At 38.2% G+C, this 19,506-nt stretch overlaps 1 protein-coding gene across 1 annotated transcript in view; it reads right to left on the reverse strand.

The window, feature by feature from the left end:
- cubn (cubilin (intrinsic factor-cobalamin receptor)) overlaps window positions 1-15,975 on the reverse strand; it is a 100,074-nt gene extending 84,099 nt beyond the window's left edge. The window contains exons 1-12 of the mRNA XM_028569959.1: window positions 15,932-15,975; window positions 14,345-14,474; window positions 10,390-10,485; window positions 8,570-8,608; window positions 8,351-8,452; window positions 6,438-6,541; window positions 5,358-5,484; window positions 4,454-4,622; window positions 3,219-3,350; window positions 2,080-2,177; window positions 1,150-1,269; window positions 444-636 (exon numbers count right to left, since the gene is read on the reverse strand). Of these exons, the coding sequence (XP_028425760.1) occupies window positions 444-636; window positions 1,150-1,269; window positions 2,080-2,177; window positions 3,219-3,350; window positions 4,454-4,622; window positions 5,358-5,484; window positions 6,438-6,541; window positions 8,351-8,452; window positions 8,570-8,608; window positions 10,390-10,485; window positions 14,345-14,474; window positions 15,932-15,975 (1,354 nt within the window). The remainder of the gene's footprint in view (window positions 1-443; window positions 637-1,149; window positions 1,270-2,079; window positions 2,178-3,218; window positions 3,351-4,453; window positions 4,623-5,357; window positions 5,485-6,437; window positions 6,542-8,350; window positions 8,453-8,569; window positions 8,609-10,389; window positions 10,486-14,344; window positions 14,475-15,931) is intronic.
- Window positions 15,976-19,506: the final 3,531 nt, after the last annotated feature.

The raw sequence follows: 19,506 nt of genomic DNA on the forward strand, positions 1-19,506 counted from the left end.
GTAAATTAAATGTTTTTTACCAATAGGCAGATTCATCTTTCCTAATATTATGTTGGATTCATGTGAATGTATATTTTCAGACATATTATTTTTGTAAATTACACTTCCAAGTAAATATGAAAAAAATGTTCTGCAGCCCCTCTGCAGTAACTCTGAGGCCTTCCTTGGTGTCACGGACTCCCTGTTGAAGATCTCTCCTCTATATCATTACAGTATATGAGTGATGATAAAATATGTCATTATAATAACACCCCTTATCACAGTCCCCAACATCTGCTAACTAGCCCATCCAGTCCTATCATTTTTTTCTGTCGCTGCACATCCACTCTACATTCTCTTTATCTTGCAGTTTCTGCACCTCCTTTTGGCCCTTCCCTCCCTAATTGTTCCATTCACCTCCCTTCCTTTGCCGTCCCAGTCCCTCCCTATTGTCCTATCCATACCTTGCTGTGGGGTCTGGCAGAGTGGGCCAGTCCACTGGGCGGTGCAAGTACATGTGACTCCATTTATGCCGTCGGTGCAGGTTCCTCCGTTCTGACAGGGGTTGCTTAAGCATTCATTGATGTTCTGGTCACAGTTCACTCCTTGCCAGCCAGGGTTGCAGTTGCAGATGTAGCCAGGAGACGAGGTGGTGGCCTGTGATAGCAGTAGTGCACTAGTCAGACATCATCAATTTGTTGTTACGAAGGGATTTGATTCTGGATTTTCTGTTCTTGGAATATCATTAACACAAAAGCAAGGTAGGGTTTTTATACACACACAACAATTAGTTAGTGGGATCAATTCCTTCTTGGTTTTGGGCTTTTCATAGAATTTGTTGAGTATAATAAAATATATTAACAACCTTATCCTTTAAAATGATTGCAGAAAAGGTTAGAGACTGTGTCATCTGTGTCATAATGGCCACACAGCATCCAACCATGTCCAAAAAGCCATACACACACACACACACAAACACGCACACACACGCATGCACACAAACACAAACACACACACACACACACACACACACACACACACACACACATATCACGCATGCATGCATGCATGCACGCACACACACACCAATATGTACGCACACAAACACACACACACACACACACACACACACACACACACACACACACACACACTCACTCACTCACTCACCACACACTGTCCATGGACACAGGGGTTGTTAGTCTGACAGATGTTGCTGATCTGGGTGCAACCACTGGGTCCATATCCGTTGCCTGAGTAGCCTGGAGGGCAGGTACATGTAGGGAGGCTGTTGCCTGGAGGATGTGGGAGGGTAGAGGGAGAGGAAGAGGGATATATGATCATGTCCCACATTACTTTTTGTTACCAAATCATACTTTGGACAATGTACAAATTTCCTTAAACCACGTAGAGTTAATTATTTTTAATAAAGTTAATGAATTACAGTTTTTTACAATCACTTTGGGTCAAAATCCAGTACATCCTCCCGGACCAACCAACCAGACGACATCTCTTTTCCATCTCACCCACCATCCAAATCAACTCCTATGCTGTTAACATTCAATATAATCAAGCATTCATTAAAATCTTTAAATTACATATTGTTAGTGTGGTCCTTGCTAGTGAATCAGTCATTGTATTGAGAAGCAATATATCTTGTATGTATAAATTGGATAAACAGGAGGAAAGTCCAGGTAAAAAATAATAATGAGGAAGAAAGTATTAAAAAGCCTTTATTATAGTGGCTTATGACAGTGTACCTTTGAGGTCTGGTGAGGGGAACTGTGGGAGTCGTTGCTAAAAGTCTTATATAACTGGAGTGAGAGCTGTGTCCGTATCCACATGATGCATTCATGAACGTATATCGACATTTTAAACTGTAAATAGCCGCAAATAAACTCATGCACAATGTCTAACATAGAAATGTTTTTCCGCAACTCATCTAATCATTGTTGTACAATCTCAAATGTCCCTTGACTGCTGCAGGGACAGTGTTGTGTTGCAATTATGTATGATTCTCTATTCCCTGTGCAGATGGTGAAGACAAAATCTTCAATTCTCAGAAGACGTAAAAGTCATAAAACCATGCATATGTTTCATACCTGGGCTGGAGGAGCAAGTGGCCAAAGGGTGACAGCCTCCATTGTTGCTGGCGCAGATATTGGTCTGGGTGCATGTTCTCCCATCCCCCTCATAACCTGAACAGACACAAGATTAAATCAGGCACATTGTGGCTTTTTGTACTGCTAGTTTGTGGCTTTTACTGCTCAGGAGCCAGGGTCTCAGAAACACTCAGGAGACAGTGTCCAAAAAGACAGTCTCCAAAAAGTTTGAATCTGATTCAGGGGAGAATTAACAGAATTAAACTAGAATTTAGTAAACTAGAATTAACAATGATGTCTTGTAGTTTGCTCAGTAGTTTCTCTCTTCAATACAGTCAAGTGACCTACAGTATATCACCAGTTTACTTATACAGTGTACAATTGTCTTGCCTTCTTTTCAAGTATATGAATACATACTTTTTGGGGGGTGATTACTTTTATTTTTGTTCCTGTTTTCTCCCAATAGCATTCTCCTACTGCCCAGCACAGTGCAGTGACCAATGAACACTGCCAAGCTGGAAGAAGTGCAGCTGGGGAGTGAACTCTGGGTAACTGTGGAGTACCCAGAGTTACCCAGAGGCACATTACCCATTGCATAGCTCCACCACATTTACAGTCAGGGCTGGGTAATATGCTTGAAATAAATATTATATATTATTTGTTCTAATTCAGATTATTGGCCCTGGCTGATTATTGTGCCGCTTTTTGGCAGTTTGCAGATGATGTGTACCTGTGTTTTATTAAAAAGTGTTCTACTTTGGCTGTGCTACACCTCTGTGTCTGCCCCTCTGCTTCGGTTTATCTCACCACTGAGTCTGATTTCATGCCACCCCCCACACACACACAACACTATCTGACTGTTACTGGGGATTATGTTGAAAGTTTCTCATTTATTAAATAATTGCTGAAAGCATTTAAACTAAGTTTTGTGTTGGATTTTGTAACAGTCAGAGCTGATTAATGTGGCTTGGGAAAGGGAAGTTTGGGGTCCCCTGCTGGAGCTGCTGCCCCCGCGACCCCACCCCGGATAAGCAGATGACGATGTATGATGGATATCCAGATATTCCGTCTCTGGCCATCATGCAGAATTCATAGGACTGTAGTTACATTCATAACTCTTGTTTTCTCCCCTCATACCTGGAGGGCAGACACCACAGTGAAAGGAGCCCATGGTGTTCAGACATGGCACCACGGGAGTGGTGGAGCAGCCGCCATTATTGATCAAACATTCGTCCACATCCTGACAGCTGTAGCCGTTGCCTTGCCAACCTGAGAGATATTAGAGGAAATCCACTTATTCAGGCTACCCGTTTAGCCACATTAACATGCACAGCCATACACACACTGCGACAATTCACAAAACTGCAGTATAAGATAGATTTGTTTTCATTTACAGTAGTACAAACGTCATGTGGCATGTCCAATATCAGTTTTAATGTGTGCAATTTGTTGTCCAGGGGTAGAGTACCAGTAATAGCAAAAGGGCTGGAGCATGTAAAGTAGCCGTCTAGCTACTGCAGTGTTGCTAGGTTGGTTCAATAACTTAATTATTAGTCAGCACTATAACAAAAAAAGGGCAAGATTTTGTCAACCCACCCAAGTTAACTTTTACCAACGTATTCCATCCTAATGCCGTCCAACTGGGCCCAAGCTGGCAACATTTCTTGGATAAAAAATGTTCCGCCCCACATCCAGTTACTTCCAGCATCTGGTCAACCAATCAGGGGCCACCAGGAATACCCGAACATATTACGCACATTCCACCATCATATGGGGAAATGTACGCACAGACAGCACTTTTTAATTAGTCATCATGTTTTTGTAATAATGTATGATTTATGTGAGAGTAACAAGTGTAATTTATACACACATAGCACAACAATATAAAAAAACGTTTTTTCACTAAAATATGTATTTCACAAGTGGAAATGTGGTGATCACACGCCACTGGGCATTTCGACGTTCGTGCCCACAGTGCCAGTGCTTGAAATAATCTGAGAAATGTTGATCTAATTAGGCAACAACTCCACATATAATCCCTGTTACATGACAGAAAATACCATCTAGAATGAACTATTGCAAATATTTGGGTTGTGCATATAGAATTAGAATTGTATAAAACAAAAATTAAAATATGCACTCAATTTTATTTGAAACTGTCACCAACTGTGATTTCTTTTTTGTTTTTTGGACAACTGCTCATCATTCTAATTGTTCCTGCTCCAACCCTATTTTCTGGATTCTACTTATATTGTGCTCAAGCTCCATGTGTGGTTCTGGTTTCACAAAAATCTGTTAGGGAACCCCAGCACTTGCAGCCTGTTTCATTTAAAATGTATTACATTTATTTAAAATAGTGTGAGTTGTGTTACCAGCAGGACAGGCTCCACAGTAGAAGGAGCCCTGAGTGTTGTAGCAGGGAACAGCAGGGTTGGCGGAGCAGGGTTTGTTGGGTAGGTTACACTCGTTAACATCAGCCACACAGGATGGGTTCCCAGCTGGAGCCTCCCAGCCACCCTCACAGATGCATTGATATTTAGGCTGTTTATTTGGGAGGGGGGGGTATAGTCACATTGTGAAAACTTTGTCTATAAAATCTACAGCAAAACAGAAGCAGACGCAGATTATGAGCTGCTGGTTTTTTTATACCTTACAATAAGCCACTTATTGTGTAAATTACTGAAATCAGATAGTTTCGAATGAAAACTAAACTTTTGGGCCTCCATAGACCATGGCAGAAAACTGTCACTACATGACATCACTAATTCACCTGCTATTCACACACATTCAATCTGGCATGCAGCAGAAGCTTCTGTTCTATTCCAATCAAATTTCAAATATAAAGTAAACCCTATATCCTCTCGGTTTCCCTTCTATGATGAAACTGGCAGTGCGTTGCTGTTTCTCCATGAAAAAAACTTTCATTACTGTGCTATATACCTGTGCCATATCCATGTTTAAAGGCCCCATAGCATGCTCATTTTAAGGTACATACTTGTGTTTTGGGTTTCTATTAGAATATGTTTCTATGCTTTAATGTAAAAAAATAGTCATTATTTTTCTCATACTGTCTGTCTGAATATACCTGTAGTCACCCTCTGTCTGAAAAGCTCTGTTGGAGCACCTGTCTCTTTAAAATCTGGGCAGAGAGTAAGAGCTACCTGAATTAAATCTATAGTGTTAAATATTGTTTAGTTGATACTGTGGTAAAAAAAAACAACAAAACAATATATTCTCTGCTATATATTTTTTGACTGTGTTAAGTAAACTGGTTACCTGTCCAGGTACAACCCGATCTGCATCGATACATGTGCCATGTACACACAGGTCTTGTCCTGCATTCCTGCAGTCATCATAACGCACCGTACAGAGAGTCCCGGACCATTCTGGAGAACAGTTACACCTGCACAGAAATGTCATTAAAACACCATAAAGGTGGCTGTTCAAAAAAGATTGTGTATGATAGACAAATAAATTGAGCAGTGGTGGAAGAAGTATTCCGATCCTTTACTTAAGTAAAAGTACTAATACCACACTGTTACAAGTAAAAGTCTGGCATTGAAAATGTTACTTAAGTAAAAGTATGTGAACATTATGAGGAAAATGTACTTAAAGCTATAGTGCGTAGTTTCTGTCGCCCCCATGAGGAATTCTGAGTAATGACAACAACACTGGCGGCGCATCCACATGACACAAGTCTTCCGTGATCACGCACCACCCCCCACCCCTCCTCCACGCAGTTCACTCGAGTTTCTACAGAGAGAGTTATGTGGAGCTGATAGTCTTCATTAGCTTTGTAGCAACTCATTTGGCGATGGATTGAATGTAACGGACGTTCATTAATATATAAAAAAGTTACGCACTAGAGCTTTAAAGTATTAAAAGTGAAGAAAAATCCTCACATTTTAGAAACTGGAAATGATTCAAACTGTTCTGTGTTTAATCTCTGCCCCATCTCAATACAATGAAGGTTACTGAAACATGGTCGCCGAAATAAAAATAATTCCGCTTCACGGCGCTTCAGCGTGCAATGTGTTACCAGCGTTAAGACAGTTGGTCCTGTGACATTTGCAGCAACTGTTGTGGTACAATACTGTCAATCACTTTATTTAGGAAACGAGATTTAGCTAATTGAGGTGTGCTCGACAAACTCTATAGAGGCAACTTTTTGCTTTTTTTACTGTTTCAGTTTTTCTACTCTGCGCTGCCTACAGGTGTATAGTCTGTGTGGAGTGGCAGCACAGCTGTATCTTCCGTCTGTTTGTGAGTGTCTGTGTGTCTTTGTATGCTCGTGTGTGTCATTTGGATAACATTAAGAGAGTGTCAGTAGAGTATTATGGGAGACCTAATACATACGTGAACGATCCAGGGGTGTTGACACAGGTTGCTCCATTCTGACAACTCTGAAATGTTCCCGCATATACCTGACACTCATTCACATCCGTTGCACAGTTAGGACCCTGAAACACACACACACACACACACACACACACACACACACACACACACACACACACACACCGTGTCAGCCGGATATATTATTAAGATCTTTGATTGTGCGGTCATTGAACGGGAATAGAACACAGCAAAGTGTTTTATTGACAATAGAACAAAAAGTTGCTTGGCCACACACACATTTTAAAACAATTGAGTGAATAGATATGCTGCAGGGATAGACACTTCTCATCTACAATACTGGATTTCAACCGCCGGTCCCGGCCCTGAAAGCCTTATACTCCCATACTCCCGTCATTGGATTTTTGGTTATATGATTAAATGCAAACCTATTTGGAAACGTGCCACTACAGTTCAATACCAGCTGAAATGATACAGGCCTTAAGGTGGGTCCCACATTGTTACCTAATTTGAAGGCCCTTTCTCACAGAATTGTGAGTCATATTTTTTGCGTTGTGCTCTATCTTTTGATTTATCCCACCAGTGACCAGTGGGATAGTTTAAAGTATCTTTTAGTTTATAATATATGATAGTTTATATTTAGTGTGCTAACTGGGTGTCTTCGTCTAGATAGGCATTTAACCGGATTACAAAAACCCCAAAAAACCTGAGTCACTGCAAACTTGACAGCAAATAGCATTGCAGGTAACAGTAGGTTTCTGGGGCTCTGGACAAAATATAATGTAGTCTGCTGTGTGAACTATTTGGAATTTACTTTTGTTTTAGGTAGACAACCTTATGCTTTTTTTTTTTTTTTTTTTTTTATTCAGTGCTTACTTTACTAAATTTGAGGACTCTTGTAATTGTAATTACTCATAAATTTGTTTTCCTTCTCTGCCTCAGGTGAGATTCCTTCGAGAAGACCATAGGAATTTCTTAATATCACCTGCACAATCTTTATATATATATTTTTCTTTCTTGTATTACTGTTTTTTTATACTGATTTTATTATGCAAAATAAACAAATTAAAAATTTAAATTTTAAGTATTGATATTTAATAATGCCTACAATTAATACATAAAAAACTCTAATAGTGTAACAACTAAAAAACCTATAATACACGTGGTACTACTTAACTCAGTATGGGCTACTCAAAAGCACCTTTGCCACTTGACAGAGCAAGATACATTTAAAAATAATTAAAAACGGAGTCGTATTGGTTTGGATGACTGTTATCAAACAGTCTGTTGTTATCCCACGTTCATTAAAGCTATGATATTAAAGACTAGTATGTCTTAGCATATTAAAGAAATTATTTCCATGTAACTGTCACAGTTTGGACTGTAGCAGCGACGTAAGCGGTATTAACATTATATTCAGCGATGTCCTGTATCCCACAGGAATCTACTCGCAGAGCAACATGAAGAAGTATAGATCCCTGGGGGCTCACAATGTTTTCACCGCTTTGTGGGAGTGGTTATACATCACAAAATATCACGGAGCAACATCTGTTTATTTCATTGTGATGTGAAGCCATCTTGGAGGGTTACTGCCCTAAAAAAAGCCCCATCAGACCTGATTTGCAAACAGGACAACACCGTCTGTCTATTCAGCAGTATATAAAACTTAGGATCAGGACTTTGTTTTAACCTGTTAGAGGCTCAGAACGCCAGACAGCAACTTTTCAGGCATTGTACCAGTCAAAAAAACAATCGTAAATATGACAAAGAGTAAAGATCAACTGCTAACAAGGTCTACGCTCCTTAATTCCAGTGGTTTGTTTTCCCCCACGGCATAAACAGAAATGATCCTTTTAGTGGGCGTTCCCAGTAAATGTCGACCAAGTCTGTGTAACAAACAGTATGGAACTCACAGCCCAGTTGCTGGGACACACACAGTGGTATGCGTTGAGTAAGTTCAGACATGTTCCTCCATTCTGACAGGGATTACTGCTGCAGGACACCTTCTGCACTGTCTGGAGGAGAGAAAGAGGAGAAGGAAAGCTAAGAGAAAAACATGACATGTATAGCACATAAAGGTCATCAGGTCTTCAGTTTGAGCCATTACAACAAAGAGTTTTTAAATGTCTTACCAATTCAAGTGCAGTCACTTTATTCTCAAGTGTTGACACCTGGGAAGCATGGGACATATGTTTTGATGCAGTTCAGAATAAGCAACAGTTATTTGGACAGAGGAATTCGAAAAAGTTATTATTATAAACCCACAATAGTCTGTTTGATTGCATCAACTGAAAGCAGAAATTAAAACCAAAATTGGAATTATTTTATAGAAATAAATCTTGCCTTACCCAAAGTTATAGATTGTTCAAGCTACATTTCTATCAGTTTTGGATTACAGGGATATCATTTATATGCATGCAGCTTCCTCTACATTAAAGCCACTTGATGCAGTGTATCACTCTGCCCTTAGATTTATATCTGGCGATGGATTCAGTACCCACCACTGTCTCCTTTATCAAAATGTAGGCTAGACTTCTTTGGCTCTAAGAAGGGAGCAACACTGCATTCTATGTATTTCCAAAGCCTTGCTTAACAAATTGCCTGTATATATAACAAGCTTGCTGAATTTTAAATTGTATCACTATGGCATTCGCACTATGGATTCCTTGGTCCTAAATATTCCAATTGTTAAGACAGAATTAGGCAAAACTGCATATGAATATTATGCTCCATATAAATGGAATAACATGCAGATTCAAATGAAATTGAACAGCCTGATTCAATTTAATCCCTTTAGGCCATGTTCACACTTGGCCTAAAGACACTCGTTTTTTTAAACACCACCGCCGACTTCTTTTCTGCAGTTCAGAGCGTCTTTTTGAAGTTGAAAAAAGTTCAACTTTTCGGAAGAAAAAAGAAATGCCCTACGTCAAGCACTTTTTGACAGCCGACCATTGACAAGCGGAGTAGCCAGACCTGGCATTTCCATAACAACAAGAAAAAATGGAGTCGGAGCACAGCAAGTTATATGATATGACCGGGTGCTCCCTGTACAGGGAATTCACTCTGTTTTATCTAACGTTAGCACTCTCTCTCTCTCTCTCTCTGTTCTTTCTCTAGCTCGTTCCACCGCTTTGTTTTTATCTAACGTTAGCACCACTCTCTCTCTCTGTTCTTTCTCTAGCTCGCTCCACCGCTTTGTTTTTATCTAACTTTAGCACCACTCTCTCTCTCTCTCTCTCTGTGTTCTTTCTCTAGCTCGCTCCACAACTTTATTTTATATAATGTTAACACCTCTCTCTCTCTCTCTCTCTCTCTCTCTCTCTCTCTCTCTCTGTTCTTTCTCTAGCTCACTCCATCACTTTGTTTTATCTAACGTTAGCACCGCTCCACATAGTGCTCTAGGATACTGTAGCATTAGCTGTTGTTATAGCAACAAAAGACACTCTCGGCTGCTTTTTGGAACCAAAACGCTGCCAGCTTTTTTTCTACTACAAAAGCGCCCTAGTCAACTTTATCTTATCAAAAAAGATGCCAAATGTGAACATAGCTTTAAATGTCTTCTTTATGATTCTGCGTATTCGCAATGTACATATGCACTTTGAGTTGTTTAACATTGTGTAAATGTTTCATGTGTGTACTGTGCATTGCAACTGTATATTGTATAATAATAACTATGTTCAGTAATTTTATATGTATTGTAATTTTATATGGCATGTAATCAGATAACATAATAAGATCACACAAGAACATGCAAATGAGCTAAAAGTGTAAAAGTAAATAAATAAGTATTAAAATAGCTATACATAAGGAACATGTTTGTGGTGCACAAGGAATTGTTAAAATGTGGTTTACAACTGGATTTGCTTGATTTCATTTTTTTTTTTTAAATGACTCAATGCATATAATATTGTCATCCAACAGGAAGTTGCTGTAATGTCTAATTTCTAACCTTGGTATCAAGCTGGTTCAGTTTGTTGGTGACATCAGGGGGAACTGCACCTCCGTGAGACTTTATGTCATTAATGTCTTCTTTGTTGGTTTTGATCTGAAATCAGACAGTGACAAATACTTCAGTAAGACAAAAGCTGAAGACAAAATTGTTCCTTGAAGAAAACCTCCACAAACATTAACCATCTGAGCAGGGGTGTAGCACTTTCACATTCTGGGCCATGTAGAAATCATTCTCTATGGGCCCCTCCCCACATCCACAGCTATTCATTCTAGCATCTTTCTGGGAACTCCGCACATGAGGGTCCTGGGTACTCAGTCCCATTTCCACACCCAGTCCGACACCCCTGCCTCTGAGGACAAAAGAAGAACCTGCAAGGCCAAGCGATGTTTGACAACACTAAAATTTCATTTTAGACATTTATTTACTATTTTATTCAGATATTACGCTACTTTTGTGAACCCAAGGCTTTTGTCATCTCATTTCAAGCACCAAAACATTGAGTGTAGGAATGTTTTAACAAGAGATTTGAAAAATATTTCCGCTTCAAGGCCAAATTATCTCTTTATAAATTGCTCTGGAACATTTTTGCGCGTCACTAGACGGGAAACTGCGTTAGTTCTGAACATTTTGATATGAAACACACAGGGATCAGGTTATATGCAAAAACCTTGAAAAGGAGAATTCAAGAAGATATCTTTAAATGCCCTAAGACCTCAGAAGGTTGACAAACTTACAACTTAGTACTGTATTTCGTACAGTGTGGTCTGAAAGCATACTGTGAATTATTTCTGTTTCATTCCTGGGAATGTATATTTCTCTTTCATGTTTGTTTTATTTTGTATCATTAATGTTGAATCTGACTGAGCACATACATGTTCTCCTTAAATTGCTGTCACTGTTTAATGTGTGTGTGCAGTTAATTTAAGTACCTATGTTTGCTCTGCCAAGCAAGCCCAATTTTAGCGCATTGTCTCATGATTTAAATGACATTGTATCTAATTTTTAAGTTTAAAAAAGCTGAAATTATGAATTACTTTGACTAATAGTCAGAGGATGTTGAGTGAATCACAGACTGGTTTATGTCAAAGTTTAGTCAGGATGCTATTTTTTATTTTTATTTTATTCAATATTCTATAAAATAGAATTCAATTTCAATGGAAGTAATTATGAATTTTACCTGCGAAGAATGTTGTATAGGTAACATACGTTTGTACAACGTACTTCCATGCATCATTGTTATTTTTGGGCAATTTGGTTGAAAGAAAAACAACACCAGGGTTAAAGTTAAACAATAAATACCAACTGCTTCCAACACTGTTCAAACCTCTCCTGTTCATTTTAGGTCTGAGCACACGTCACAAGGCTTCAGATGTTTAGTTAAAGGAGTGTGTTTGACTCTAATGAACCTCTAACTCTACGGTTTCTGATCTTTGGCCTTGTCCAAACTGCTGTGTTTGCTTCCTAATTTGTTAATCATTCATAGCCTCATATGAGAAGCAGCGTGCTTTCGGTTGTGTAAAGCTGATAAGAAGTTATAATGAGACAGTTAAGTAGGTGTTTGGATAGGCTAATTAGATTGCTGTTGTGATCATGCTGACGTGCTGGAAGTACAACCAGATCACTTGTTTCAACAGATAAAGCCAAGCCTCACAAACAGGAGCACCAAAGTAATTAAACATATCTATATTTCTGTATCTCTGTGTCCCAACAGATAGCAGATGGCCGCCCACCCAGAGCCTGGGTCTGTCCGAGGTTTCTGCCTAAAAGGAAGTTTTTTTTCTCACCACTCAAGGGTTCTGCCTAAAGCCTTGTGTTGTCTTCCTGTCGACCATGCAACTTCTTGTTTTTCTGGGTCAAAATTAAAAGTTAAAACATCAACATTTTTGATGTTTTTCTTGACACTTTTGTCAAGTTTTTTGTCATGTTTTAACGATTTTTTTCAACATTGTTTTATCATTTTTTACTTTAAATGCTATAAATATGAATGAAACAACCAAATCCAATGAAAATAGTGAATTGATAATTTATTTTACTTGTGCAGACCATTTTATGGAACCTTCCACGTTATTTTTTTTTGACAATTTGGTTGAAAGAAATCCAAATTTCTGAACTTTTTTGAAAATGGGTCAAATTTGACCCAAGGACAACAGGAGGCTAAAATTAAGTTTTTTCTTGCCACTGTTGCAGTAAATGCTTGGGGGAATTGTTGGGTCTTTGTAAAGTGTGGTCTAGACCTACTCTATTTGTAAAGGGTTTTGAGATAACTCTTGTTATGATTTGATACTATAAATAAAATAAAATTTAAATTTAATTGACAACCGGAACATTTTACAACTGGAGTTAACAGCCAGGGCTGTAGTCATATCCACCTTTGTTGAGTCCAAGTCAAGACCGACTCCAAATGAGAGACAGTCAAGATCGTAGAAAGAAAGGGTCAAATTAGGTCACATTATTTACTTAAAGTGCTCATATTATGCTCATTTTCATTTTCATAATTGTATTTAGAGGTCATATCAGAATAGATTTACATGGTTTAATTTTCTAAAAACACCAGATTTTTGTTGTACTGCACATTGCTGCAGCTCCTCTTTTCACCCTGTGTGTTGAGCTTTTTGTTTTAGCTACAGAGTGAGGCATCTCACTTCTGTTCCATCTTTGTTGGGAGTCACAGAATATAAATATATAGGATTACATATAGACTCAAACGTCAACTTCAAAACTCACATTAAAAAAGTTAGTAATAGGATTAAGTTCAGTCTAGCAAACTTCAGATTCATTAGAGACTTTCTTTCAACAGAAGCTGCTAAATTATACTTCTTTTCCATGATTTTATCCCACATAACATATTGTTTAATAAGCTGGTCCAATACCCACTCTACAACAATAAAACCATTAGAAATATTATACAAACATCATTCAAAATACTGGATAAAAAACCATACCATTATCACCACTGTAGTATTCTGAGGAAATATCAGTTACTTACCTGGGATAATCTCATTAAATTAAAAAATATCAGTTTAATTTATAAAATCAGACATGGTTTAGTGTGATTTTATAGATTTTATATCCAGTGAGGTTAGGGTAACTAGAGGGGCAGTGAGGGAAGACTGCATTATCCCCCGGAGAAAAACTGCTTTTGGTCAAGCAGTCTTCTCCGTAAGAGCAGTTGAGCAACCATTAGAGAGTCTTTGTCATTCTTTTCATTCAAAAAGAATGCAAAAAAATGGCTGGTAGAGAGCCACACTTGTGGCCACTAATGTTTTCTGTGTGTTTTTAAATGTTGTATTAGTATTTTATATGAATTGTATTCTTTAACCACAATGTGTTGCATGTAATTTTATCTTGTGATTTTATACCTATCATTATTTGGTCGCCGCCTAACAGCAAACATTTTTCATTTCATTTCATGTTTATTTGGAACATGAAATGAGATGCTAAGACATAGACATTTCTGCAACCAATCTCCAATGTACAGTACAGCATCACAGCATTTATAGCTCTTGCTAATATCCAATGCCCGTCCCTAGAAGGGCTTTTAAACATAAAAACAAATATAAAACAGTGCTACATTTTAATACATGAAGCACATAAACATACAAGGCATATCCATCTGTACCACCCTTACCCCCACCCCACCCTCATATGTGAACAGGTCTGATAATCAATTAAAAACTTCTTAAGTTTAATTTTAAAAAGCTTATGATTTTTGTATTGCTTTTAGCTCAATAGGCAGCTCATTGCATGCCTTAGGTCCTTTAATTGAGATTGTTGTAAGGAGTTTTTTCTAAAGGATTATAAATATAGGTGGTTATGAGCTGCTTGCAAACTCGACCTATACGGTCGTTTTCTGGGTGAGGACGGTCTGGTTTGATATTATGAAACACTGGACTTTATTCCATCACATGAAAGGGGCAGATTTTTGTTAGTAATGGAAAAAGTCTGAGCTTACCTGACTCAAAAGTTGGGTGAGGTCTTCATTATCCACTTTAACCCGGCCTGATGCCGACGTCTGGAAGCGGATCTCTTTATTGTCACCAGTTTTGAAGACAAGGTGACCATTATCTGACAGCATGCGAGGCCTATGGGTCAAATCAGCCAAATTCCATCAACAGACTGTGCTGACATATTTTGTACAGAGCAATTGTACTTAGGTCAGTCAAGGTTATGTTCATAGAATAGTATTCAGATAACTTATCATGTTCCCTTATTTCCCTGAAGGTCTATAATCAGTGGAAGCCCTGCAAAAGTAGAATATCCAACCACAATCCAATAATAACATATTTTTCTCCATTAGCTCCTCTTGCGGCATCAAGGCAGAATTCAAACATAAGTAATATACGTTATATACATGTAAAATACTTGTAATTAGTACACAGATAAAATAATCCAAAAGCTAACATCGCAAAGCATTACATTTGACAATTTATATATAAAAGACTAATTGTTCAGCTACTTTTGGCTATTTTCCAAGGACATTATTCTTTGCATAACTTGAAAACTGTAAAATAAAAAAAAACATTGAAAGAGAGGGACCGGGCTTAAATATCAGTTTAACTCATTTTGTATACCAACCAGCTGATTATAAACTGAAGTGAGTGCTGTTTTAAGTTTTTTTATAACAAAGCAATGTAAGATAAGTAATACTGGTGTAGTCAGGGTCCAACATTAGCACCATCTACTAGCCAAATGCTGGTAAAATACGCAAGAGACTGGTAGATTTGCCTCACTCACCAGCCCAAAAATAATGATAATCTATTGAGTGGCTGTTAAAATTTGAACATTCACTAGCCATTTGGCTGGTGGACACAAAAAGTAAATTTTGGACCCTGGGTGTAGGCCATCATTTATACCCAATCACTATATAAGACGAAAGATATTCTGATACCATTTCTTCCTTTCCGATACCGATTCCAATACCTGAACTTGCGTATCGGCCGATACAATAACCGATCCAATACGAGTGTGTTAAAAAATACATATATTTTATTATGTTTAAACAGCTTTATACTACTATCCCTGTATGGATGTGATATGATTGCTACCATTGTTGTTAAACTCTTTGTGAAACATGAATGCCGTAGAATTTTCTTTTATTATCCAGTTTGACCGTAAATAAACTACTTATTCTTAAATAACGTGGTATCAGATTAGTGCATTAACTCCAGTACTTGCCAATACTGATACTAGCATTTTAGGTAGTATTGGAGGCTTTTCCGATACTGGTATCGGTATCGGATCACCTCTATATAAGACAGACGTCCCTGTTTGAACACTAGAAACCCCAACTCACTGATCATTGCTGATGTCCCTCTTGTTCCGTCGCGGGGCTGTCTCTTTTAGCTCTCCTTGCAGTCCCACCAAAAGAAAAATTAGCCCGAAGGAAAGCCATGAGAGCCGCAGTGTCCAAGCCATAGAAAAGATGTGCTGCCTGAACACTCTAAACAGCGTTACTGGGATTTAACGGGCTGCCACACTTTAATGCTCATTGCCAAGACTTTGACCTGACACTACAACAATAAAGTACCTCTCAATTTACCAAAGCTGGTTAACTTTGTTAATGAGGAAGAATGTCCCTCGCATGACTGTAGGAGATGAGTAACCTGCTTCGTGTGACTTAACGTGCATGTGCACGCAGAAGGGGGTTATCACTGTGACAATGACATCAAATGTTTTTAGTTCTGTCTTAAAAGGCACCATAAAGACATGATAAATAGTATTTATTACTGACAGATTTTGAACATTTTCAACACGATCAGTAGGTGTAACAATTTAAAATGCTATTTTTTATTTAAATGAATCATCAAAGCGTTTTCTTCTTAGTTATTTGACTTTAAAAAAAAAAAGTCCCTTAACAAAATTGAAAAAAAAAAAAAACGTAGTAAATGGTGGAATCTTATCCAAATAATTCTGACTACATTGTGGGAGCAATGTCGATAGTGATAGTGTAACAACCACTTGAATTTCACAACTTAAATTAAATGATTTAATTAACCAATTAAAATCCATTACATTTTGCATAATAGTCCAGTGTCATCAAAAGGATAAGGCAGTAACGGTGAACCTATAGGAGCCATCTACCATTTAAAAACTGTCTTTATTTCAGGTTTAACTAAATGAATTCTGATTAAATACAGTAATACCTTAACACGTGTTGTATTTGTTTCTTATGATTGTTTTCCCAGTCATAAATTGGCCAGTTTAAACTGTCCTGCATAATTTAACATCATTATTACTGGTATATTTTCCTTTTATTATGTATTAAAAAACTCCTGTGTAGGATACAACATTTTCTCCCCATGCTGAACCATTGCTCCTTCAGGCTTGACCGCTCGTAGGCCAAGGAAATGATCCTGACCAGTTTTACACAACGTACAAAGTGCGTTTTATGCACTTTACTACTACTTACGAAGGAATATATCAAAATGTTTATGATTTCTTATAACCATCTGCATATTATTTACTTGACATTGTCTGAGAGACACACACACACACACACACACACACACACACACACACACACACATGTCATGTGTAACCTCCTGAATCATGTGAGCCAGCCAATAAAGGTAACAGCTTTGCTAAAATTTTGTTGTTTTTATGATGGAAATATCATTGGCACCTTTAAAAGGCACTCCAGTAGAGAGTTCACACAGTTCTCACAATAAAGTGGTTATGACTGGCTGCCTGAATATGTGTACGTATGTATGTATATATGTATGATATTAACGAGTAACGATTGACTAAACAGGCTGAGAGATTGAGCTTTCTTTTTTTAATAAAACCATAACTTCCATAACCATAACTCATTCACATTTTCATTGAACATTTAGTGATTTTTGAAAGGATCTGTACCAACAAATATTTTTTCTTTAGTCTGTAGGATACGATTTGTAGTTTGACACATCTTTTGCCTTTAACAAATATTGTGCTCCCTGCAATTTGGCTGTTGCGCTAGTCCATGTTGCGAGAAGGGCCACATCCAATTTCTACAGGGGGAAGCAGCACTAGAAGAGGCAGCACAAACACAACTGTTCAAAAAAATATATTGACGCACAAAAAAAAAAGTTCCTTAGTGTTTTAATGCCTTCATGGAAAGATGGAGGATACTAATGAAGATAAATGACACCAGCTTGGAGAAACTGCCACTGAGAGAGGATCCAGTCAAGATCCAGATCACCAATTTGAGATCCCAACTGAGGATGCCTCACTAGCGCTTAATGCCTTTGTGCAGCATTTTGCAGCTGCCAGATAAACTACCAGTCCCTCCAGGATTTCGCAGCCTTTTTTGAGACTGTTGCGTCCCAAAATGGCTGATTTCACGGGAGCTTTTGTAAAAAAAATTGTGATAAAAGTTGCAATGTCTTGTATGTCTTGTATGTTTGTTGCAATGAAGCTGCGGGAGACAGTGAAAGTTGCAAAAAAAGTTGCGCATTTATTGAATGAATCAAATCTGAACATATGTGTCAGTGACTTGTTTATCTTTGTATTGTTAGTTCATTTCCTATCCTGGGCCGGGACATACATTCATATGGTTTGATAAAGTAACGTTACTTATTATCATTGCACTTACAATAGTGTAGCTGTCCTCAATTTAGGTCATCGTGTCGTCTCATCTCCGGTTTTTCCTGCATCCACCGTGTGTGTTTGTGTCTGTGTGTGTGTATGTGTGCGTGCCTCAGTTGCGGGGGGAAGTGAGCAGCCCCGCCCGCTGCAGAGAGCTGACAGGATTGAAACAGCAGCAGCTTTCGGCGACTTTAGAATTACAGCGTACATTGATGTTAAAATGTATCCAGCTTGGCAGGAGGGTCGGAAATGTTTTGCAGTCACAGACGTCTTGTCTTCATCAGAAACAAGGAAATGATCAACCCGTGGCCGTTCTCACTCCCGCTTGGTCATTGGCTCTCAGAGTCACATAGTGACGTCACGTGGGACTGCTGGGATTGGTAGTCGCGGGAAACATCAGGTTATTGGTCAAATTTGCGTAAAAGTTGCGGTGATTGGTCAAAAGTGCGACTCGCACCAAATTCACGGTGATTGGTTGAATTCGCGTGAATTGGCGAGATTGTGACATCTCGAAATCCTGGAGGGACTGAACTATAGCCTAGCCACTTTCACACTACAATTGATTGATCTGCATTGGAAGAGTGATATGTTGTTGTCTCTTCAAAGGTCATTCAAAACTACTCCATAATAACACTTTTAGGACAACAATATAGTATGTAATAAAAAAAAAATACCAACACAATAACAATGTCAAAGGCCACACTACTTTGCATTTTATTTCTGTAATTACTGTAATTCAACAATCAAATGTTGTAGATACATTGTTCAGAAAAAGTAAACGTGAGTGAATTACACATGAAATGTACTGATACAATGAAATGTTAGGAACAAATTTTTGATACAAGAAGGCTCAAGGGTTGCTGGCATAAAACAGAAGACAGTATAATTTTTTTAACAGGAGGAATGAATTGCACATTATGAAAATCTATTGATATGTTGCGGGGGAGGAGGGGTGGGGGGGACAACAACCAGTGAGCATCTATTGGTGAATTAAGACTTGAAATGGTCATTACATTTCAGATTTTCCTGAAATTAAACCATTACTGACGCTTTTTGGGTATATACATGTTATCTTGCATGGCCGCCGGAATCTCGTGATATCACAAGATCATGCGAGAATCCTTCTTGTCAGGCATGCATTTGCATGTTTAGACCACCAGCAGTTCGGACCAATCAGCATCCGGTAAAGAGCTACCGTTCGTTCCAAACAACAGTAGCAGATTGTACATTCAATCACCTGCGAGCTAATTTTTTAAAAGTGATTGCTGTTTTCCGAGGGCTCCATTGACGGCTTTTCAGATGGTTCTGTTTAACAAACCATCTGGTGCATCAGGTTAGAAAAGGCATGCTTATTTTAGTTCTTAATCATTTAAAAATTTTAAACCGTGTATTGTGTATTTATGATTTTCTATATTCACATATATACAATAAATCACTATTAATAAAAATGTGGGGTTTATTTTATTATATTTTAGTGTGGCCTAGCATGTGCAGTATTGCAGCATGTGTTAAAGTGTTGGGTTTGTTATTGTAGTTTGTGTTTGACAC

Source organism: Perca flavescens, chromosome 22 (assembly GCF_004354835.1).
Source record: "Perca flavescens isolate YP-PL-M2 chromosome 22, PFLA_1.0, whole genome shotgun sequence".
NCBI lineage: Eukaryota > Metazoa > Chordata > Actinopteri > Perciformes > Percidae > Perca > Perca flavescens.